This window comes from Choristoneura fumiferana, chromosome 17 (genome assembly GCF_025370935.1).
Source record: "Choristoneura fumiferana chromosome 17, NRCan_CFum_1, whole genome shotgun sequence".
Taxonomy (NCBI): Eukaryota; Metazoa; Arthropoda; class Insecta; order Lepidoptera; family Tortricidae; genus Choristoneura; species Choristoneura fumiferana.
The window spans coordinates 16,721,781-16,746,909 of NC_133488.1; the positions used below are offsets into that span (position 1 = coordinate 16,721,781).

At 37.2% G+C, this 25,129-nt stretch overlaps 2 protein-coding genes and 1 long non-coding RNA gene across 5 annotated transcripts in view; 1 reads left to right on the plus strand and 2 right to left on the minus strand.

Annotated features, from left to right (window-relative positions):
- Positions 1–25,129, plus strand: part of LOC141436862 (uncharacterized) — a 281,086-nt gene that overhangs the window by 66,142 nt on the left and 189,815 nt on the right. The window lies entirely within an intron of this gene.
- Positions 4,390–11,254, minus strand: LOC141436929 (uncharacterized). 3 transcript variants are annotated; one of them, XM_074100062.1, is made up of 2 exons: positions 10,829–11,254; positions 4,390–5,293 (listed from the first exon to the last, which is right to left on the minus strand). In XM_074100062.1, exons 1-2 carry the CDS (start codon positions 11,186–11,188, stop codon positions 4,616–4,618), a joined length of 1,038 nt encoding a protein of 345 aa, XP_073956163.1. In that variant the 5' UTR covers positions 11,189–11,254; the 3' UTR covers positions 4,390–4,615. The 3 variants fall into 3 exon arrangements, 2 of the variants coding, with proteins under 2 accessions (XP_073956163.1, XP_073956164.1); XM_074100063.1 differs by lacking the exon at positions 10,829–11,254 and adding an exon at positions 6,689–7,223; XR_012452348.1 differs by lacking the exon at positions 10,829–11,254 and adding an exon at positions 7,237–7,410 and having other exon boundaries at positions 5,204–5,293.
- Positions 11,849–25,129, minus strand: part of LOC141436856 (G-protein coupled receptor Mth2-like) — a 24,669-nt gene continuing 11,388 nt past the window's right edge. Inside the window, exons 5-8 of the mRNA XM_074099938.1 lie at positions 23,353–23,531; positions 22,595–22,766; positions 21,864–22,049; positions 11,849–18,692 (exon numbers count right to left, since the gene is read on the minus strand). Coding sequence (XP_073956039.1) covers positions 18,575–18,692; positions 21,864–22,049; positions 22,595–22,766; positions 23,353–23,531 — 655 coding nt within the window. The 3' untranslated portion in view covers positions 11,849–18,574. The remainder of the gene's footprint in view (positions 18,693–21,863; positions 22,050–22,594; positions 22,767–23,352; positions 23,532–25,129) is intronic.

The following is a 25,129-nucleotide window of genomic DNA, read 5'->3' on the forward strand; positions in this document are numbered from 1 at the left end:
TGCAAACCATCCTACCAACTGTATTTCTAGAAAAACGCAAGGTTTCGAGTTTTCGACTGAGCGATTCTCGAGCGGTCACACAAGCGCTGTTAGTTTAATAGGTTAGTAGGGTTAGTATAGCAAGTAATTCTACTAATGTTAGGTACTAATATAGGAAATGCGTATGTGTGTTATTCTATCACACAAAAACGGGTAAACGAACTTAACTGAAATTTGGCACATCGATAATGATAACTTCCATCCCGGAAAATTGCATAGTTTATATTAGGTACGAGTATTATGCGGGATTTCAATACACGAATTCTTCGCACAAGTTACGGGCTAGTATTATAAAACCGAAAATTTGGGAGTACTTACGTATGTGTGTCGTCCTTATCTACATATAGACGACCTTAGAGAACCTGACTACGAAGCTTAAGGTCCCGGGTTCGATTCCCGGCCGGAGCAGATATTTGTATGAATAATGTTGAAAATATAGGATCATAAGCATGATTGGCTTTTAACAGTGTCTCAAATGTCTTAAGTGACATTGATAGAGTATTTGTCAATTAAACAGTTTATTAATTTGGCACTTCGCTTCCGCCTTTTCTTCCCTTACGGACGCTGCTCGCTATCGTACGTACGGTACTATTCAATGGAAAAAATCAATTGTGTAAACAAATGTGGTGACTGACATTGACACTTGACTGACGACTGGCTGACTGACTGACTGACGTTGGCTCTAGTGATGTGAATGCTCTTTAAGATACTTCAATCAGCAGTAAATAATTATTTTGAATTTACTCATATTTCATTATTTAATGTAATCCCTAAGTTTAATTTTTAAAAATGGCGAATCACGTATTCTCTTAACCCCCTCCCATTTAACCCCTCCCTTTTAACTTAAAATGTTTAATAGCATTTTCAAGGAGTTTTAGAATTATATCTTCAAATATATATACCTAACGTTTCTTCCATACAAACTTACACTTTATGTTCAAAACTAACACTCCCCTTTATACCCCTTTAAGGGTAGAATTTTTAAAATGGTGAAACATGTATATCCACTTGTATTTTTTGACGTATATTTTCCCCAAGGTTTATGATGGAGTATTTTAGAATTTAAAGGGTCAGTTAAAATATGGATTAATTTAGATTTTTTTGCTGCTTAAGTAGCGTAGTAGAAAAAGCCAACCTGAGATATGTGTGCATAGGAGAAATTTGTATCTTGACTCCTGTCCAACGGTGGTGTAGGGGTTATAGTACGCAGTACGGATTGCTGAGGACCTAGGTTCGATTCCCCAGCACTGGTCTCTTTTTCTGGTTTTTCTGTGCATCCATGTCTCAGTTTGTATTTTTTATATAATTTAGAAGAGGCATTTTTTTATTTACATAAGACAGGGAAATGAGAGTAGACACAGGGAAGTGATTCAAAATTATTTTTTGGTCCAACAATGGACTCCACAGTAAATATGATACTAGTAAATAGAAATGTACATAATTTCTACTAAAATACTATTTTTATCGTTCAACTAGTGTTTACCCGCGGCTTCGCACACGTAAATCATTAGGTCCAGCAGCTGAAATACCGGGATTTTTAAAAATTGCCGTGGGAATTCCCGAAAATTAAATCGTTGTTTTCATTGACATTACATTAAAAACAATCATGGTCAAATTTCATGACTCTAAGCCCAGCGGTTATTAGTTCGAAATTTTATCCCTATCTCGTGGGAATATCGAAATAAAAAGTAGGCTATGTTTTATTCCAGATGTCAAACTATCTACATACCAATTTTCATGACTCTAAGCTGAGCGGTTGTTATTTCAAGATTTTATCCCTATCCCATGGAATATCGGGATAAAAAGTATCCTATGTTGTAATCCAGGTTATCTAACTTTTCGCCAAATTTCATCCAAATCCGTCCAGCCGTTTCAGCGTGAAGAAGTAACAAACATATTCACTCACTCACTCACAAACTTTCACATTATAATATTAGTAGGATTAGTAGGAAGTAGGATAGTAGGATAGGATTAGAAACCTTTATAAACCTTCATTAAATAGTGTAACTTAACACAAATAATTAATATCTACGGATAAATTAATTTGCAGAGCCAGCCATAATTATCGGTAGGTAAGGTTGGTTCAGTCAAATAATTAATTTTGTTGGTACAGCACTAAATTTCCAGAGACTAGACCGACCATAGACCAACTTCGGTGAGGAAAAAATTATCATGTCAATTTGACAAATATAACGGATTTTCGTCTTCCAATTAATTCTATAAAATAAACATATTTACACGATTATTTAATGATAAAATGGTTGTTAAAAACAGTGGTGAGCTCATTGAGATGTGAATATGATCGGGATTGGCGTTCAAATGCAAGTAACTACGGAGTAATCGTGAAAAATTGCTTTGTTTACACAATTGTTTTTTTCCATTGAATAGTACTTTACATGCTTGTAAAACTCTGTGTTGATAACTAGGTAACCTAATTTACATCTGTAGTATATATTCTGAGATAATATAGAGCGGTAAAATAAAATCATATCCAGTTTAATTTCCAATCCAGCAAAAAATCCTGTTGGCAATAACTTCCATGTACTGCACTGATCCAGGCTCTAACAAATAATACGAATGTTTGTTCTCCCGGATTTTTAAAATGTATTTACCTATAGGTATAAGTATGTTTATCAGTTGCCTAGTATCCATAGTGCAAGCTTTGCTTAGTTTGGGACTAGGTCTCCAAGATATGTGTGTGTGGCTGTAACTTCTTCCCGCTAAAACGGCTGGACGGATTCGTATGAAATTTATCACCTATGTATCTTCTTCTTCTTCTTCTTCTCATGTCGATGGCTTCACTCGTTCAAAGTATCGGTGTTTATAGCCCTGTCCGTTGCAATTCAGAGAATTCGCACAGTACTCGTACAGATGGAGGTGCATGCTGGGAAGGACATTAAATGCGACATGCTCTGGGAAGCCTATGTTCTTTGTATCCCGATATTTCCATGAAATCCATGTAAAATCCCAAAATCTTAACCATTGTGGTGTGAACATGAAATTTTGAACAGATACGAGTATTTCATAAATAAAGTTACTTAACGTAAATAGACTAGGTAGGTACTCTATTAAGTTTTGGGCATTTCCATGATATGAAAATTTCGTGAAATCTCGGCATTGAAATTCGGGTGCCAGACGTAATTGGTTTACTTATGTGAAACCACAGGCAAAAGCTAGTTATTAATAAGTTACTTAGTAAACTGTGTACCTTTTAACAAAGTTGGCGTAATTCAACTATACAGCGCCGGTCTAGCCTTTGATCAAGGTAGAGCGAGAGTAGAGTGTAGGGTTACACTGCTCCCGCTCCCCTCAAGAGGTGCCATTATAATTTAATAAAAACTGGAAACTGGAAAATGGAGCCCCTTGCTACCTGGTGTCTAGAGTGACCGCTCTTTTTGCTCTAAGGTCCAAAAAGGCGTCGGCGTTGCAAATATAGGTATATAATGCAGCTAGGTACAATTGAAACAAAAACTATCATGAAGATAACGTAACTATTATGTCCAATTTTGTCCAACTCTCCTAAATCTGGTTATCTTTATGGGGGAAGGCTGCAATAGAGAGATGTCTCTCCAGGTAGGCACCTACCTAATATGCAAAATGCAAATTGAAGTGGCAATGGGCAGGCCACATCGCTCGAAGAACATATAACCGTTGGGGGAGAAAAGTCCTCGAGTGGCGACCACGAACCGGAAGACGAAGCGTTGGCAGGCCTCCCACCAGGTGGACTGACGACATCGTGAGAGTGGCGGGAAACCGGTGGATGCAAGCGGCGAGTCGTCGTTCATTGTGGCGTTCTAAGGGGGAGGCCTTTGTCCAGCAGTGGACGTCTTCCGGCTGATGATGATGATGATGATGAGGCACCTACCTAGTTTACGCCTGGAGAATGAATTCTGAAGGAAGAGAGTTATAAAAGTTGTATTTTGCATCCGATATAAGAAACATCAATAGAGTAATATAGAACATAGCAGTTTCTGTATTTGAAGACTTAGTGGTACTTAGGGTCGCTAAGAGTCCGTGTTGGATTGCGATGATAATGCTTTACATATTGCACCAACCCTATGGTCAAGGGTAGATTGAGAAGGCCATATTTTGTTATATATTAGTTGTTGCTCCCGACTCTATCTGCGTAGAATTCACTTATCGCTGTCCCGCGGAAACTATGCAAATTTTCCAGGATAGAAAATATCATATATGTCCTTCCCAGGGACTTCATCTTTATACCTAATTTCATCGGAATCGATTCAGCAGTTTAGACGTGAAGAGGTACAAAACTTCGCATATTTATAATAATGTTAGTGGGATTATATAGAAAAAAAAAACACATTTTTTTTTTTGTAATATGTACTTTATCACAATTCACAATAGCTCAATCCAATTTTTTACTAAAATACTCCAAAACTTCAGTTAGACTTATTTAAATTAGTTTGGTAATGTCATTCGCAACTCGAAATAAAAGACCATTTTTCATTTTCTTTCCCATTTGATTCTTCAGGATACGAAGAAAGCGACGTGTCCTATTGCCATGAGCGACATTAACATTCTGGTTGTACTGTAAATTCCTGGCTCTAGCAGATTATTAATTCTTAAAGCTAGTATTTGATAGCCTGCTTTGTTTAACTTCTAATGGATCAATAGAGCTCGTAAGCTTTCTCTTCGTTTCTCTATGGATTCCAATCGGTACGTTGCCTGTACAGTCTTCTCGAATTTCATCATTAACAGGAAAATTGTCAGCATGTTCTATAGTAGTTACATAAGTGAAGCTTCTATCTGTTTCGTCGCCTATAGCAGAAGTGGGATCCCTCTCAGTTGGACTCATGACTTCAAATTTATAACAAGGAGATGGAGTAGACTGCGACGATACATCTGGCGAAGGGCTGCGAGTTCTTTTCGAGTTTGTGTTACTAGTGGAAGGTGCGTGAACAGGTTTAGTTATCCTCTGTTTCATTTTAATCTTTTTGTTGCTCAACTGTTTTCTTGAATTCAACACCATCAGTTGCATTTTCTGCATTAGCTCTAGAGCTGTCAACTCCGGCATTTTTCTGAGTTGCATAGCCATAGAACGACCAAAGAGATCGTATTCGTCTTCTTCTTTGCTAACAAGTACTGGATTCAGGGCATTGTTTTCTGGGCTATGTCTTTCTGGAAGCAGTGGGGGGAGTTCGATGAGATTGGCATTGTCGCTAAAGTCTAGGTCTTCTTCTGTGTCTTGATGTTGAAGGGACTCGTCGGCAGCAAATGATGCCTCTTCTTTCTTCTGTAAAATAAACGAAAATATTAATAATTTTCAACTAAAAAGTTTTTGGGAGTTTCAAACAGGATTTGACGCATTTTTTTAACCATACTACGCCGAGCCCGAGCATGCACTACTCGCCCCAACGAACCCATTCGAAACATTAAATGCGTCACTAGTGGTGTGTGGTACCATCGCAAAATTCGCAACTACATAATACTTAATTAACGCTCTAACGTCGATCGCAACGTAATATATGTTGAGTACCTACTTATAAAAGAATATGAAGACTTTTAATATTAATAACTAAACACTACTTTAGTGTAAAAGTTTTCCAATTTTTATGGTGATTAAATCCTGCTTTTGACTTGAAATATTTTATTTTTTTCCAACAAAAAACCCTTCATACCTCGCAAAATATTGATCCTTATAAGCACGGATATGGTCAATGAGTTATGAGACTTACACTAGCAGTTTGTAAAATTTGCATTTTTAAAATTCCCCCTCCCCTGCCTATACCCCCTGGCACTGAGTAATCTTTTTCTATGTATTTTTCTTGCGCTGTATCGAATGAGACCATTATCCATACTTATATAGGATTAATATTTTGCGAGATATGAAGGGTTTTTGTTGAAACAATAGAAAACAAAATATTTTTCTATTATAACTCAGGCAATTTTGAGTTAAAGCAACAATATAGACTTTTCAGGATCACTGAGAGCAATTATTATTACCATCACATCCAAATCTAGACAAACTATTGTTGGTAAGTGATTTTTAGACAGTTTTATGTTTACTACAAAAACCCTTTATATCTCGCAAAATATTGATCCTATAAGTGTGGGTACGGTTTCATTCAATTCAGCGCAAAAAAATACATAGAATATAGATAGAATATGACACCTCACTCGCCTAGTTTGTAAAATTTGCATTTTTTAGCGTTGGCTCCTGCCCATACTCCCTGGGAGGGGGTGGGAAGTCTTAATTTTGGTAGGACTCTTCAGATCCTTATTTCTAGTGACAAGTTAAAGTTATAAACAAAGTTTTATTGATGTACATATTTTGGCGGCAAAATATCCCATTTTTCCTGTAATATAATGTCAACTAGTCTTTCACAGAAATCTTCATTGATTAGGCTCTCTTCACGCCTTTATTTTCAAACAAAGACCGAGTTTGAATAGTTAGATATCACTAAGGTATTATTAGATTTTTACTTTTGCTGCTTACTGTGGGTACATAGTACATCCTCAGTTGTTTTTAGGGATTGTTTCGGTAAAAATGTACCTTTAATTCTAGATCTAGAGTATTAAAATTGTACCTAAGCACACAGCTTATTTTGTTTATTCATGTTTACAGTCATCAAAACAATGCCATTATCAAGGCTTGGTTGGTATTGTGTAGTATAAATAGCAGTCTTACCCTAAACATCGCTCCTAAGCCATGTTTCGTCACTCCTCTCAGAAATGAGTCGGCTATATTAAACCAAAACACTTTAGGTTTATACACATCACTTTCCCCACATTTCATTGAGCTTACAATCTTGTTCAACTCATCACTGTACGTTGTACGGATACCCCGTATCTTGTTTTTGATATCAAGTACCGTCAAATCATCTAAGCCCAGTTTGGCCTTGATCATCTCATAAGCTCTTTCCCTTTTGTTTCTATCTTTATGGTCTCGTAACCTAGTATTCCATAAGCACTCCATGTTTTTGTATAGCTTTAAGAACGCAATTACTTCTTCATCGAGCCATCTATGACACTTTTTTGCCGCCATTTCTGAGCGAAACTGTTGGCCCGGGTCGCCAAAGCTCAATAAATAAATTATGGTTTTTGGAAGTCTCTAAAAACTCTGTACACTGAAAAGTAGGCGGCTTTTTAAGTTTGTTTTATACGATACGTCACTGGTATGTAATTATAATATATTATTTGCTAGACAGTTACAATAATTAAGCTTTTAAAACTCACTTGAAAATGCGACTGATTGATTTGAGTTACTGTGCCGAACTATCTCACTGCCTCACTGGCTTCAATCAAGTATTGTTGAAACGAATCTGTTCGGTCCTCCGAAGTTATTTCTGTTTGCGTCACACCCAGCGTGTGGGAGGAGGATAGAACATGGCGGAATTTTCCGAGCCCTGACGATCGAACCCGAACGCCCATCAATTACCTCGTCAATATTTGATTGATTGACGTTAATTGATGGAAATGATTGATTGAGTGTTTGGTTTATGTTGCAAACAGCACACGCGTTACTTTCCACTTTATTTGTATTTACTTAAGGTTCGAATGCTTGTTTCTTTTTATCATTGCTTAACATCGTTAATAGTATCTTATGAATGTAGGTACTTACACGTTTCTATTCTAAGTAAATTACTGGTATCCGGCGGTTTTTGATGTAGAGGTGACAATGTTCAATGTTCAAATAGAATTTGCATTTTCATTTCCACCAACAGCGTAAATCGACCTTTATATAGAATATTGAATGAAGTTAAAATAAAAATCGTACATTGTTTAATATTTTGAGTTGATTGACTGTTGGTCTTGGAGTGCGATATCTTGATTTTCATTCAAATATTTAAAACTTGGATGATATACATTATTATTATTATTGTGCTGTTTGGCGTAAATTGCGTCAGTATAACTACTTTTAATGGTAAGAAGGGTAGATTCCGTCTCAAATTCTAACCACTAACAAAAACAATATTCTAATGTTTACTTTTGTTTTTCCTTATTTGTATCATGAAGCCGTTGCTTAATGTCGTTATTCTGTGGGTAAAGTCAGCATCAGAAGTGTATGAGCGGTTACGGTGCTCAAAATAATCTACATACGACTATATTTCTAAGGTAAAAAGAGTGTTTAGTTTAGATCATTTTGAACATCATAACTGCTGATCTATTTCTGTTGCTGACTTTTACACAAAAATATAATATAATATATGTTATATTAATTCAGGCTGTTTTGTTGAATGTATTTGCATTGTCATTAAAATATCATAGTACCTATACAATATATATGTATTATAGTTAGTATACGTGTACCTGTCTACCAAATTGTAAGAAAATTTGAACAGTAGAACTTCGACTCGATATTTGATTACAGATAGACACACACGGGTCAAGAGAAATTAAATAAAAGCTTTTAAAATAACGTATAATACCTCATGAAAACTAGCCAAGAGCGAGTCAGACCCGCATACAAAGTGTCAGAGAGAATAACACAGACTCCTCTCACTCTAGGTTGCTTAACAAAAATATTATATACTTTTTCTACTCCTGTAGGTACTTTTATTTGACAATTAAAGGTCCACGAACACGAATGCAATGATAATACGAGTATAATACATAGTAAGTCCGGGAAAAAGTCTATGACTCTGTGGCTCATAAAAGCACACTTATGGATGCTTTTAAATTGCTTTGAAATTCATAATAATACAGTTCAATGACCTTCCTTTGACAGTTAACTTTTATGCTTGTTTCTATATAATTTGTAAAAAAAAATATATGAATTATTATTTACAACCGGGACTTCAATGCGATAAAAATTCAACAATTGCAAAAACATAAATTTGGGCGTAAAAAGGCACATGCGCAGAATAAAAATAGCCACGTGAGGATGAACTTCCATTCCAAGATTCCTAACCTCTATTTTGAATAAATACAGTATTACCAACATTAAATTGGAATTACTCCCCAACATTTTTATTCAGTAATATAATAATCAATAATCGTTCAAAAATAAAAGTGTTGTTTGTCATAAAAGTATCAAAAGTGATCGCGTCACTGGACTGGCAAGTAAGCGTGAATAAAAAACTAACCACAACATAACAATATTCATTAGTAGAAGTAGCTTAATTACGAGTACTACCAACAGTGCTTGTTTACAGGAAACAATAAAACGTAGATAATGTATTTTGTGCCTCATTAGTTTGTAGTTTATCTGCATTAGTTAAATTTCATAGGAATATCATAACAGCCGAAGTCGAAGTAGAACAGTAGAACCTTGTCGTCATAAAAGTTACAATTAGTTGGTTGTTGGCACAGTAATAGCTGCCACAATGTTATTCAAAGTATGGTTATGATAGACTAGCCGTTACCCGCGACTCTTTCTGCGCAGAATCCGATTATCGCTTATCCTGCGAGAACGATGCAATTTTCCGGGATAAAAACTATCCTAACTATGTCCTTTTCCGGTACTCAAATTATCAGTATACTGAATTTCATCTAAATCTGTTAAGTGATTTAGATATTATTTTATATATGTGTGATATCCGACTTATTTTCTTCACCGGCCTCTACTTTCATGGAGATCTTTGTTTTTATGTTTGATTCATGAAAGAAAAATTACATGTGTAATTTTTCCTGATGATCTAACTGCATGACGGACTAAATAGAATACCTACCTGTATCATTCACCATCCATTGATTTAACTTATTTAACGGTTAAATGTGATGCCGTCTGTGTTTGTTTTGTTCGAATAGACGAAGACGGCATCACATTTATCCGTCAAATAAAATTAATGTGGTGAAACAGCCCTAATATTTTTTCCCAACAAACTACCCAATTATTGTCTGAACACTATCATTTCTTGAGAAATGCGACTTGTATAATAAATCAACCAGACATCCGAATTCCGAACTAAATATTCCAGACAAACATTCCGAAAGTATTTTAGCCTAAGCTGAAACGGAGACTCTTCGCTTCCGTTTCATGCTCGCTCGGTAAAATTGTTATAAATAAACTATGTCTATAGTTTATATTAGGTAGTTATTTAGATGATAAAGTATATAGAAGGAATCTCAATTTGGCTGTTTGTGACTTTGTGGTTTGTTAGCCCTGAAACATGAATTTAAAACTATCTACTTACCTACCAACCTAATGCTATTATCACCTAGCTAACACATTCACGTTTACCCTAATAGCCGGTGATTTGCAAGATGAACTTCAAAACAATAAATACACCTAAGCATAGTAGATAAACATAGCGACGGTTGAAAAGAGAAATTGACTAAGCGATATTTTTTGTGAAAATTTGGAGACATAGCTCAAACGACAGAGAAAAATTTACTGATTACAAACATGTAACCAAGCAAGATATAACACACTATCTTAAAAAAATGTCACTTAGTCAATTTCTTCTTTCAACCGTCGCTAGGTACCTAGGTACTTAAATAAAAAACCTATCAAAAACCTTCTACTAGTCCCAATTTCCTAAAGTAAGAAAAGCTTGTGCTATGGGTACTAGGTGACGGATAAAAATACTTAAATACATAATTAACATTTTAGATCCGCGAATAAACATTCTTATACAACAAATAAATAATTTTGAATTTGAATTGAAATTTGAATTTTATTTTCATACAAATTGTGTGCCCCGCCCGACCGACGATCGAACCCGGGACCTCAAGCTTCGCAGTCAGATTATTTTGATACTTTCGTGGTTAGCCACTGGCTATCCGGTCGTCAAACATGATTAAAGGACAACTCCGAATACAAAACATACAATCCATACAGTCCCATCAATTTTATATTATAACACGTGGGAAAAAAGTGACTTACAACTCCGCCGCAGGACCCCGTCACATCAAGTATAAACCTCAGTGCGTCGTATGCGAACCATTTCCTACTCTCATCCACGGAACCACCTTTTCTATTCGTTAACCGGTGGTGTTCTCTATGAAATGCGCTTCTTAGATTCTTTATCTTCTTTTTCAAAGCCCCATCTTCAACGCAGTACTTTTGAGCAAGGCCAGCAACAACACTACGTTTCTTACTATTATTTTTATAATCTGGGTTCCGAATGTCCCATAATACACTCGCTTTTTTATAGTCGTCGATGAACCGCAAATATTTTTCATTCGTCCACTCCATATCACTTATTACGGATTGACAAAAACGAATAAAATCATAACTGGACATAACCTCAAAATGTGTCGCATGTTATGTCGCGTTCGGATACAAGGTGCGGCAGTTTGCGTCATGCTGTCGCGGACGGCCGCAGCTTGACGCATGGGGTTGCCATGCCGCTCAATACTTGCGGCTTTTGTAGTTAGTAGCGACATCTAGGGGTTGCGTTGTGAACTCGGACAAAGGCAGGCAAACTAAAAAGCGTTTGAAACTATCAGAGAGCGACAACTGTAGAGCTGGTAGAGCTTAGGTCTTGAGGTGCGGATGTATCTTGTTCCCCTGTAGATGGCACTACAAACGTGGCAAAAATTTTGTTGTTCATGTTGTCAGTTGCTAGTGCAAAGCAAAATATACTCAGTGGTACTTTTAGATGTTTGCAAATGCAAATAGATATTAAAGCTAATGGAAAACGGGTAAAATCAGGGATAAATAATCTCGGGATAATTCAATGGACGACTTATAAAAAACAATTTACTTTCTATTTATTATTTGAAACAGCACATTAATGCAATAGGCGTGTAAACATACACGTACAACATTTTATTTACCTACGTAGATTTCAAACATCCAAAATCTACATGAGGTAGACTGAACAGAAGTGCAATTTCATTTTTTAATTTAGGTGTTTACTTATTTGTAGTAGCCCCCTCAGTCGCGGTGCAAGTGCCGTTTTACTTACCGCGTAATTCTTTGATAATAAATACTTAATCTTTAGTTATCTTTCGATGGCTTACAATACGCTTTAGAATTTAATATTTATTTTAAGCGTGCATCTATCGAATAATTCGATTTCAACGATGTAGTTATTCACATTACATTTGTGCTGTGTAATAAAAATATGTAGTATTAGTATGGTCATTGGGGGGCACCTATCATTCCCTTGGTTTTTTAATGCTAGAAACTACTATTATACTCGTATTGTAGTGTACATAACGATTTTAATGCACCCTATAAAAAATTTCTGATTCACTGGATTAAAAACTGAGTACCTACGCCATTGACAAGTGCAGACTAAATAAAAAGCAATTACTTAAGTCGTATTTTTTTTATTTAATTCAGTGAATTATTGCAAGGCACATGAACTTAAAATATTATACACATACAACATTCAATTTTGTTTTTATATTAAACATCAAGGAGAATCCAAAAGATAGGTATTTAAATAAACAAAGTGAGCTACATGAGGTAGATTTAATATTTCAGTGCCTTTATAAATGTAAGTGTTTACATACTATCCCATATTTTCATTAGTTGCGTCAATCAACTTGTTCTTATATGAATTTGTTATTTTTAAAGTACTTTTTTAATCAAGTAAATGTTATCCTTGTATGGACTATTTTTTTTATAAACGCACATTTCTTATAACTCGTTAATACTAAGTATCGTTTCAATATACTTAATTTAAATCGTAAATATCAGAATATCGTTTTAGCTTACAATACGGTCGGCCAGGGGACACACCACTATTTTTCACACGAATACCTATCCTAAATTCACTGGGCAACCATAAGTACACAATAGTCTTAATTGATTTATTATAACATTAGGTAAGTACATTCAATTATACAAAATATTATCGGGAAAATGCTCAACGTTTCGGGAAAACCGCTCAACGTTTTAAACGTATATTTTTTTTAAAAACGTTTCACAAGCGTCGAATTATCCGCGACAAGAAATAATTTACTATCCCAGTTACACCATAAAAGTGCTTAAGTATGTACAGCCGCCATCAGATATTTCGGAGCGGCCAAGGTGACCAAAAATATCGATACATGAACTCTAATACCAAGAGCGTTTATACCTGCTGAGCTGGCAACATTGCATTTTTGTTAGTTTTTAAAAATTGAATGAAAATTAAAAATGTTGTCTGATAGAACTCTTCTTAAGCATCAGTGATAAGCATTAGTTCATTTTTAATGAATATAAAAGTCTATCACGAATAATTATTGGAGTAGACACATTAACTTATATTTATATTAAGAAGAGTTCTATCAGACCACATTGTTAATTTTCATTAAATTTTTATGCAATAACCGAGAAAAGATAAGAAAACTGCAACGTTGCCAGCTCAGCAGGTATAAACGCTCTTAATAATGAAGTGCATGTGCCGATATTTTTGACAACTTTAGCCGCTCCGAAATATCTGATGGTGACTGTTTAATAAATATCAGGAATAATCATTACGACATTAAAATTTGTAAGACACATTTTGATAGATGTTTAAGGTTTAACTGTTTATTACAAAAATTAAGTGTCCTATGTTTATCGGGGATAGGCGTAGGTACCACTGTGTATCAGTAACAGCATTTTAAGAACACATTCATGAGTTTCAAAGAAATGTAAAAAAAATACGTCTATATTTAATTTGAAAAACTTAAATTTATCCGTGTTCCCCGAACACAACCATCTTACATACGAGGGCGGGTTGATAAGTTTCCGAAACGGCAAATAAATAAAACAATATATATAAATATAATGTTTTATTTTTCAACGTAGGTACCTTCTAAGTCCACGCACTTAGCCCAACGTTTCTTCAAGGCTATTATCCCATTTAGAAAGAATGATTCATCAAGTCGCCATGCTTGTTTGCCATCCAGTCAAATAAAAAAAAAGTCCCTCAAAATACACATTTACAGCTGCAATGACTTCAGTGTTAGAGGAATATTTTTGTCCACCTAGCCACTTTTTAAGATTTGGGAACAGGTGGAAGTCGCAAGGGGCCAAATCTGGCGAATATGCGGGATGGGGTAACAATTCGAAGTGCAACTCTTCGATTTTGGCTATTGCGACTTTAGCCGTGTGAACAAGGGCGTTGTCTTGGTGCAGTAAAATTTTCTTCTTATTCAAGTGAGGCCTTTTCTCTTTTATTGTGTCACTGAGATTTTGTAGCAGATCAGCATACTTAATATTGGGCTTTTATCGTTCTTCTTTTTTGGAGGTAATCTACAAAAATCACTCTTTTGGAATTCCAGAATACGGTCGCCATTACTTTACCGGCTGCCAAATCGCTTTTGCCTTCTTTGGGGCGGGCTCACTCCGATTCGTCCACTGCCTAGATTGTTCATTTGTCTCCGGCGCGTAGTGGTGGATCCACGTCTCGTCAACTTTTATGTATCGACGTAAAAACTCGTTAGGATTACGCCTGTACTTCTCCAAACATTCATCCGAAACATCCTTGCGTTGTTGTTTTTGCTCGTCTGTCAACAGACACGGCGCCCAACGAGCACAAAGCTTGTTCATTTCCAAATGTTGGTGCAAAATGTTAAAAACACGTACTTTTGAAATGTTTACCATCTCCGCTATTTCCACCAACTTCACACGGCGATCGTCTAATACGTTTTATTTTATTTTATTGATCCTTTCTCGAGTCGATACCTCATTGGGCCGTCCGCTGCGTGGAGCATCTTTACAGCTCTGCCGACCGCGTCTGAAGTCGGTAACCCAAGTGTGAACTGTGTTTAAAGATGGCGAAGAAGACCCCAAAACGCAGTCTAGTTTGGTTTTTATCTGAGTTTCGGTTTTGTCTTTCAAAAATACAACTTAATCATAGCACGCACTTCAGAATTTTCCATTTTCACGAAAATGAAAACAGCTTTTCTTTGGATCGCTATTATAAATTATTACTTTTATGTTAATAACTGAATATTACCTCTTTATTTACGTAAAAGTCAGGTGATTAGAATGACATCATTATTATTTTAATTTATTATTTTTAAATCTTTCATTTCGGAAACTTATCAACCCGCCCTCGTAACCAGCACTGGTAGAGCCCAAATTATTTCCGAACTTAAGTAATTAGATCTTGGCGCTTCACCGGCCTGCTCGCTCGCTCGCTCGGCTCGCGCGTTATTAAAGTACTATTATACACTATAAACTGTGTATGAGCTCACCCATACACCACGGAGTAAATACCGAACGATGAAACGGACCATTGAATGAACGTACCCTTAAGGTTCAAGAAATTTGCTTATATTATGCTTAGTTACATACTATAGACGTAGTTGTACCTATTAATATATTTTCATATTCCCGCATATCATAAATACTGGCTTTCACCCGCAGCTTCGCTCGCATGAACCATAAACATTTAAAAGAAGCAAGCAATTAAGCAAGCATGCAAGAAATAAAGCAAGTGAAAGCAAGCATGCATTCAAGAATGCAAGCAAGCATGCAAGCAAGCATACTCCCTAAGGTGCAAGCAATAATGCAGAGTACCTATAGTCCGCCAGTGGTGGTAGTGAAAATCGGTTGTTTCACTTCAAACGCGTTAATCATTAGATAATTACATCATGGTTTTCATTGACTTTGCATTAAAAACAACCATCCCCAATTTACTCAATCAATCACTCACTCACAAACTTTTGCATTTATATTATTTGTAGGATAGTAGGACGATCTAAACATCGACAAAACCACCATAGACACCTTAAGTCATACGAACGGTATCAACACATGGCTACAACACAACGAACGAGTTCTAACGGTCGTTTCACAAGAGCACGAATGAATTGCTTGAGTGAATGGTGATGTATATGTGTGCGCATCACAAAATGTTATTTTTTTTTACATAAAATGGCCCGTGATTGACCCCTATCTCACCCAATGAAAAGTGCAGATGAGGCAAAAGGTGTACCTCACTGATTCAGTAACAGCCTATTCACTCTAGCCTTGAAGAGCCCTACTAGGTTGTATTTATAAGGAAATACAGACGATGGAAGTGAATTCCAATTCCTTAGCAGTTCGCATTAAATATGAAAGATGAGAGCAAACCGCTAAAGAGGTACAGTCTGATTTAATTAAACAAAGTGACTATTGTGTTATGGAAATACTTGTTTAGAAAATATTAGGAGGCTCCTCCTGCGTACGAACGACACTCACACAGTGACAAGTTACCGCTAGTTTCGTGCCAGGCGCTGTACTACAAAGTGCAAAATTCAAACTTCGTATCTAGCCGTCCCGTTGACGCTTATAATATTTAATACGAGAGCGAGAAGGACGGTACGACACGAACTTCGAATTTCGTAGTAACTCCCCTACTCTTGTGAATCGACATTAGGCGATCGGTCAATTACATGAAAAGAAATACTTAATTCTAAAATTTTAAGTAATGAGATCATTTATATTGTATAATTTCAAATAATACCCTACTTAAGTACATAAAGTTCCTAATTTATAAGTAAAGTCATGGACACATGAATTTTTTTGGTAAGTAAGTGTTTTAATTCTAAATGAGTAAACCTAAGTCTTATTTAATTTAGGTAAAATTATTTTTTCCTTAACGAGTCATTTTAAGAGCTAATCCGAATCACAAAAACTAACCAGCCATTTTAATATAATCCGAGTTTTTGCTTCACCTTGTACTAGTAAAAAATGGCAGTAGCAAGTTACTTATAGTTAGCTAATTATACGCAAATTTTGTTTTGACATTGCTTTAAGATTGAACTAGTTGTTTAACAGTGCATTATACTACAGAGTGTATAAACATAGCGTATATTATCAATTAGTAAGATAACTCACCCTTCCAGACAAGGCAAATGCGTGGTGAAGTGCGGGGCAACCTCCCCTCCCAAAAAGCTAATTCATTGGCCCCGCAAAAGTGCACCGACTATCAGAAATTATTATGCTATGTGCCCTTAGTGTAAGTTTTCGGTTACATGTCATTAAAATGTCAATTTGTATGGAAACACGAACATCGCAAACGTTCCGCTAGAGGCGCTGTTCATGTTTCCATATAAATTGAGATTTTAACGCGAACGCGATCGAGACGTATTTTGTAACTGAAAACTTATGTACACTAAGGGTAGACTTTGAAAGTTTACACGAGAAGGGAGTGAAAGAAAAAGGCAGAAAGAGAGAGAGAGAGAAGACACGAGCATGAAGGCATAAGTAAATATGTAATGGTACGCTTCTATTAGAGAAAGAGCGGAGACATGCAGAATAAACTAATAACATTAAAGAAATTGCATAAGGTTTAGTTCGTTCTGATACCTCCAATTTATCTCCAGCCATCTTGTTCATAAACGAAAGATACGTTTTGTCTTTATGTATCACTTTGACATTTGCCTTAATCAAATAGAGACAAAGCTTTATTATCTAATAAAGACATGCATCTTTTTAGGAATAAGGGGGTAGTTCTCCCTCCCAACTCCTGCAATTAAGCTATTCAACATTTAATTTACTATTAATCGACTATTTCTAACACTTGCTTTGTTTTAACATTCGAAGCACTTATCGAATCAAGTAAAGTGACTGCACGGGCAAGCAAGGTCCGTCTGTGCGTGACATGTTATGTATTGAGAACATAAAAAAATTGATCAAAAACAATTTTTTAATCATCACAAAATATCTCCCAGTATAGAGCTTGTAGCATAATAACAAAAATATAAGTTTTTTAATGATTCACGGCCATTTCAATAACAATATGTTTGTTTTGCTGGCACTTCACTTGGCATATTCACTGAAATATTTGCGTGTACGAAAGAGATGTAATATTTAATTTCTGCCATGAGCAATGGAGTGGAGATACGGGAGATTTCAATAGCGCAACGCGTAAACACAACACCAAGTGAAGTGCCACCATTACGGGACGACATCTACTCGCAAACTCATCAGTCTACTTACCAGCATCGAAATATCGTAAATTTGTTAGGCACTTGTCCCACCGCCGACGATGAGCGAGAAGCGAATAGAGCGAGTAACTAGAAACGAGTGGGCGAGCAGCGAGAAGCGAGTGTAGTTTTGTCGCTAAGCTGTAAGCGAGTGTTCGCGTGCGACGGGCGATTACTCGATCCACTCGACTCGCTCGTGCGGGGCGGCCGCCAAGCTGACATCGCTGAGCGAGTATCTATAGCTCAGCGAGTTTTATAGCTCTTGTCGCTGCGACAAAAGATGTAAGAGCGAGTTCTCGCCGCCAGTGTGAACAGCCAGCGATCAACTATTAATATATGTGTCTCTTTTACTCACACAGGATCTTATATCTTTTGTTCGTTTCTTGAGCGAGAAAATAGTCGATAGCCAATCGTTTCCTCGCTGGCGGTGAGACAAGTGCCTTAAAGGTAATCACGCTCTACATCCCGTAACAACATACTTATATCAAGCGAGAATAGTTTTCCATTAATAAAATATACTCTCTGTTCCTTTACTCCAACTCTCTCATGTCTTCTACATTCAATTTCCAAATTCAGAAATGGTCTTACAAGTTTAACTAATTTCATATCTATAAATAAAAACGTTGCTTTTACTCCAACATCACATCCTTAATTGACTGCTAGCAACATAGCGTGTACCAACGGTAGCGATGGACCTGTGGTGCTATATTTTTAATTTAGCATTTCAAAGCACGGACCCGTCAGTGACGACTTAGAGTCCCGCACCATCAAAGGAGCCTGCAATTTCGAATTAAACTTGGGTTTTGTTCTTGACGGATTCCATGCGGTAGTCATCCCGGGTGCTGGACAGAGTTCTCGTGGACGTCGTTTGCGTACGAGACATGGGGTGCCCGCACAGCTGGTGGTACCTGCGCAAGACCATAATTGAATAACGATACAGACAGCGAAAAGATGGGAAAGCACTTTTGCAAAAGGCGTATAGCTGATTAGATATGGATAGACGTGTTGTGACGCGCCAGAACGGTATCGCTGTTATACGTTTAGAACTGTTAGCATTATTTATTAGACACGCTCTAACGTGTTTGTGTCAGTATTATGGTCATTAGTACCAATATTTGACAAAGCAAAGCGTGCATAAACATCAGAAGACTCTATTCTAGGACCGGTAAAGTGTTAGATATTTTTGCATGCTCCGCTATGGCAGATATTAATGCAGGCGACTGAATACCGGGTGTGGCCTGTAATACGAGCAAATAATTAAAACATAGATCATACTCGTCAAAATGAACAACATTAGTTCAGCAACTTTTAAAATAATTGTTTTTTTTTTTACACATTAAAGTTTATTCGAAGAAGCAATGTAAAGCAAAATGGTTGATGTTCGTAGCGTGACAGGCGACGTCAGTTACTGTTGTGTGTGTTTTAGGATGGCGTACATTGATGACAGTATTTAATTTGTATGAAAAAGGGAAAATCTAAAGACTCCATTATTTTTTAAATTCGCTGAACTAATGTTGTTTAGTTTGACGAGTAGGTACGATCTATGTTTTAATTATTTGCTCAATATTACAGGCCACGTCCGGTATAAGTAACACTTCATACAAATGTAACACAAGCACACGATCTCTTCTCTTCTAAGTCGTTACACCCTTGACAGTGTAGTCCTTGTTGGTTGAGGATCTGAAGGTTTAAACCTTGATGACTTCTTTATAAAAATATTGTGGTGGTTTCTTGGTGTTTGTCTTCCACGCCGCAGTGCTGGAGTCCGGAGTTTGTAGTTGGCATTTAAGAGCGTGCTACTCACTCTCACTTCAGTGCCTTATTACCCCAAAGCTACAAGCTACAATTTACAAGCGGTTGTCTTTGTTTGAAAGTATGCATTGAAAAGAGACTACCGTTTGTAAATTGGAACTTGTAGCTTCGTGAAATGGGTTACTGGTCCCCGAGTTACATTTACGACACCCAAAAGAAATGTAAGCATCCTATTTTAAAATCGGGCACGACAGGGACTACGGTACCATACGAGCTACTTGCGCGAAAATGTGCGAGCTACTGGCTGTCAAAATGTGTACTCTCAGATTTATAGTGAGCACCATGTGTTGCCATCTTATTTTAACGTACTAGATTCAGTTAAAGATATTAGCCAACGTGAACACCTGTCAAGTATTCGTGAATTAGTAACACAACTCTAATGTGCGTTTGCTATACGTGTTTTCGGTTATTGACAAAATCAAGCTACTCAAGTGCAAATAAATCACTTTTAGGTAAATGTTTATTAAGTTTATGAGTGCAACCTTAAAATTTTGCTATTTCTATTTGTCAATTGTTTTCAATTTTATATACATACATGTTCAATCGATGAGGCAGAAATTTAAATGTGGCACACGGCACGGCCTATCCGGCACCCTCAATTGTTTTCTTGCCTGTTCAGTAATAATAATGTATCTGCTAATTGTCCAATCTCCCGCCTGTGTCGTACATTTAATAAGATATGTTCAGAATGTGACATATTTTCAATGTCAATAAAAACATTTAAATCCACTGTGACGTTAGTTTTAGATACCTAGTTAGTTTATTTTAGCAATAATGTAGTATTTAACTTATTTCATCTTGCATGCTCCTTTGGCCACATTATGATTGTTGTGGACAGTTGTAGTTAAGTTACAAACTTTGATTGTGTAGTATAAATTTGTCAATTACAATAGTATCTGTTTGTAATTTGTATCTGTTCCTAATAAATAAATACTACAACTACAACTAAATAAATACTACTACTAGCTAAATGCCTTACACGTAACATCAGCGCTCTGGTTCTATACCTCAGCATTGCTGTGCTGCCAGCCCTTTCGGCTTTAAGTAATACCTACCTTGTTGTATAAACATTTTCTTTACTTCTTTCATTAAATGGATTGAGATGGCTTTGATATTCGACGCCATTGTTTAGAAAATTAAATGCAAGGTCATGTTTTTTTTTAACCTTCTATATTACTTACCTACTTGTTTCAGTAGGTATTAAACTGTTTCCATAGCAATGTTAATTAAACCTTTCCTGTTATGGAGCAAAAATATGAATGTGTGATTTATCCCAGCAGTGCGATATGGTAACAAAAAAATTTTAGTTCACGTCGTTCCTATGAACATGGTTAAAGTTAAAAAAAGACATATTCGGTGGTCTTCATAAAGCGTTGCAAATCCAAATCATGCCAATTTTTTTGTTTTTAGTTTTGTTTAAGTACCTAGGTATTACCAAAACTCGTCGAGCACATGTTACTTTTTGTTACTGTTAGTATTAATAACTGTATGTTAGTCATAAACACAAAAAGCTTATTAGTTTCGGTACACTCCAAGATAAAGTTAAAACCGATAAAAAACCGTGTACCTTTAACATTTTACTTTTATTCTTCAGGTTTTTTCGGTGACTCTCTGATATAAAGGATCTACTAATATCTAATTTTAAACAACTGTAATTGCATTAGGTACTTGTTAAATTAATTTTGACCAATGACTCAATAATGACATTATCTTTGGTTTTGTAAAACCCACATTGTCATTGAGAGTCTGTCTTTTAAGACTTGTGTTTATGCTAATGTATGCCTAAAAACTGGATGTTTTAGTAGTCCTAATATTATCAGAGTCGCAACAAATGGATGTTCGTACTGTGTCAAGACTGCCTCTTTGCTGTTGATATTCCTTCCAGTTCTTCACATCCCTGTTGCCTATCGTCCTCAAATCTCCGCTATCACTTTGAGAGATTTGGAACATCTCATTGAACCTAGACACAAAATGGTAAAATGAGAATGACTCTTGAATAATGATCTTGAAAATTGAATAATGATGAAGGTTGATGATGCATGAATCATTACTTATGATTGATGAAATTTATACGACAACGAAGATGATAATAATAATTTTAAAGACACCTTTCATCTCTATTATTACATGAACGAAGAGAACGTATAAACATGATACTAAAATGATAAATTGTTTTTATGGGGGAGACCTATGTCCAACAGTGGACGTCCTACAGCTGATATACCTAATGATGATGATGACTAAAATTATGTGTAACTGCAACGAACCTCTTCTTCATGAGACGTATGATCTTCTTTTTGCAGACAAAGATGACGAAGATGAAGAAACCAATCATGACGTTGTAGGCATCGACGAAACGCCACACGTTGTTAGCTTGGGGATAGAGGGCGCTGACTACCTCCAAGATCCAGTTTATTCCCATAACAGTGAAGAGCTTCAAGTAGAGCAGGAATCTGAAGTATTTCAGAGAGAAGATGTTTTAGGTGTTGTGATCTTGACCGATTATATTCTTAGTTAATTTATTGAATCAGGCGTTACTTTGTGGATGTCCATATCCATACTTTGCTCATCCGCAACCTTATGATAGCCAGCATGCAGTTCGTCCACCTACACACTATAAGAACACACACAAATCACACAAACCCATCTATCACCACCACTACACTACACTAACGTATTTCGAACTCAACCAGAGCTCATCTTCAGAGCAACACAACCGTACAACATGCTACCAGATGTTAGATTAAACATTTGGGTTGGGTTGGGTGTAAAATCTGGTAGCATGGTGTACGGTTGTGTTGCTCTGGTTGAGTTCGAGACGAGACAGGTTAGTGTGGTGGTGGTGATAGATGGGTTTGTATGATTTGTGTGTGTTCTTAAAGTGCGGAGGTGGAGGAACCGCATGAACATGCATTCTTGCATATGTAAACGTGGCTATCATAAGGTCGCGGGTGAGCTACCTAAGTAATTGTTTTAGTTCATTAGGTACAGGTATTACCGTTGCTTATCAGTTCTTTGCTGATCTGTGCTGCAGCTGTCTTTAGATTTGAGGGTCTTCTGCGTCTGTTTCTTGATCTGGTTGATTTTCCAGGCCGTCAGAATAAAGAACACCATGTTAGCGATGCACAGAATGACGATGGGACCGTATAGGTAGATTAACTTGCTCCTGCCTGAAAAACAAATAAGCTTTTTATTTTATGCTGAAGAATTTAAATGGGTAATTGATTTTTTGGTGAATTTATTTTTGATTTATTCTATTGCTTTTATATTAGACGTGATAGATCTAAACCGGGTTATATTCTATTCTATTGCCTTTTTGCATGGAGCGTCATATCTTCTGATTTGCATGAATTTTGCAAAAAATTCTTACCCGGGTCGTAAATTATGTAAATTTATACGCTAAACAACGGGCGTCCTTATTGCTATTGGGCGATCTCTTCCAGGCGACCTTTGAAAACGGAAAGCAGAATGAAATAAATTTAAGCAGATGGTACAATTATCAGCTAAAGAAGCGCGTATAAAATACATATTTGAATCCGAAGCACGTCAGGCGCTTATTATGGCGAAGATATTTAATATATGATTAAGTAGAAACGGTTTGAAATAACTGCATGAAAAAGATACTGACAAACTGCTTTGTATTTATTACTAAACTCGGCTGTGTTGCAATAGCTCAGCGGAAATGGATTAGTGGACATAAGTCTTAAAATAATGTACAATTTAGAGAAAAAAATATTTGATGATAAATATACTAACCGTACAAGAAGCAGCCCTGATCTCGCAGCATGGGCATCAGGGGATGTGCTGGCAGACCGGAGAATTCTAGCGCAGCCAGCAGCACAGTCAGGCCCGTCGGGAACCCGAACGCGTAGGCTGCGTACGCGCAGAAACGCGCGCGCATCGACCACCTCTCTAGTGATAGGCCGCGTTTACCACTGCAATCAAATTCAAATTCAAAAATTTATTTCGGACCTAAAAATCCATAGTGCTAGTTTACAAGTACTTAAGTATAGGGTAAGTAACAAATATAATAACACATAAAATCTGGAAGCGGCGAGGCAAGGCGGCGACCGGCGCGTGCAGCCGCACCCATCGATCCATCAGGGGCGAGTCCCAGCGCTGCGCCAGCACGCTCAGGATGCTTTTCGAGCTGTGGCGAAGCCGATTGGCTAAAGATGTAACTCTTTTCCTCATGATTGTCGGAAAGCAATCTGTTTGCGCTTCTGCAAACATTGCCGAAGTGCTGCAGTATCGCCGCAGCCCGAACAACCTCTTGAACGCGTCGTTATATTGAACACGCAGCACCTCATATGCTCGTCGCGTGAAGTTAGCCCACAGACCGCTCGTGTAGAAGGTCTGATAGTAAGCTTTAAACAATGTGATCTTAAAGATGCCACTTTAGTTCATTGAGGATTTAAACAAGACTCCGTGAAAACCAGAGTATCAGTCCTAAATAACTTATAATAAAAGAAATACAACGCGTCTCTAACCTTTGGACCAAGACTGAAATCCCGAGAAAATTTTGCACTCGTAGTAGTAGTATAGGGCCCGCAGGCCTACTACGACACTCGAAACTCGAAGTTCGTGTCGTGCGGTCCCTCTCGCTCTCGTATTAAATAGTGTAAGTGTCAGAGGGACCACACGACAAGAATTTCGAGTTTCGAGTTTCGTAGTAGCCCTGCAGCCCCTTAGGTAAATCTTCGCCCACGGGGAGGACGCCAGTTTTGGAAGGGGGGTTCGCTTTAGGCGTTTCAACCAGAAAATTGAGAGGAACGTGTTTTTCATGAACCAATAGGAATGCTTCACTTAGGGGCCATTCATTTATTACGTAAGACGATTTTTGCCAGTTTTTGACCACCTCTCCCCCTATGTAAGAAAAATGAGAATGGGCCGACCCTCTCCCCCCTGTGTCATATTTATTATGTAAGAATCTAAAGGATTGGATAATTAGCGACGTGCTGTCTTCGCAAAACAAGTGACGACTAGTTTAAAAGCGGGGTCAGTTCCCGAGAAGTGCAGGTGCAGTGATCCGTTGCCATAGAAATCGTTTACCTATACGCATATTATCCGAGCGCGCGATTTTTCAAAGTATAAACTTAACTTTGCCCTTTTTTATGATCTTACGTAAGAACTATTAAGACTCCTCCCACCCCCTTGTAAGAAAAAATAAGACATGGTCGACCGTCCCCCCCTAAATCGTCTTACGTAATAAATTAATGGCCCCTTACCTCGCCTCGCTCCGCTCAGCTGTTTCCACCAGAGCGGGACTGTGCGGCGATAGGAATCATGTATACCCCGGGGACCACTCAGGTGCTCCTTATCCTTCGGCGATCGCACCAACTGACTAAGCTGCATATGAGGACGGAAAATCGACTTGATGCTATATATTCGGCATAACAAGTGCCCGATTTTATCCGTTATCCCCTTTATGAACGGTAAATATACCGGAAGCCTCTCTGCTTCCACTGGCCTTTGACGAGCCGCCATTTTCGCCACACGGTTGCACTGCCTCCAGTTGTACCCATTGCTTTCC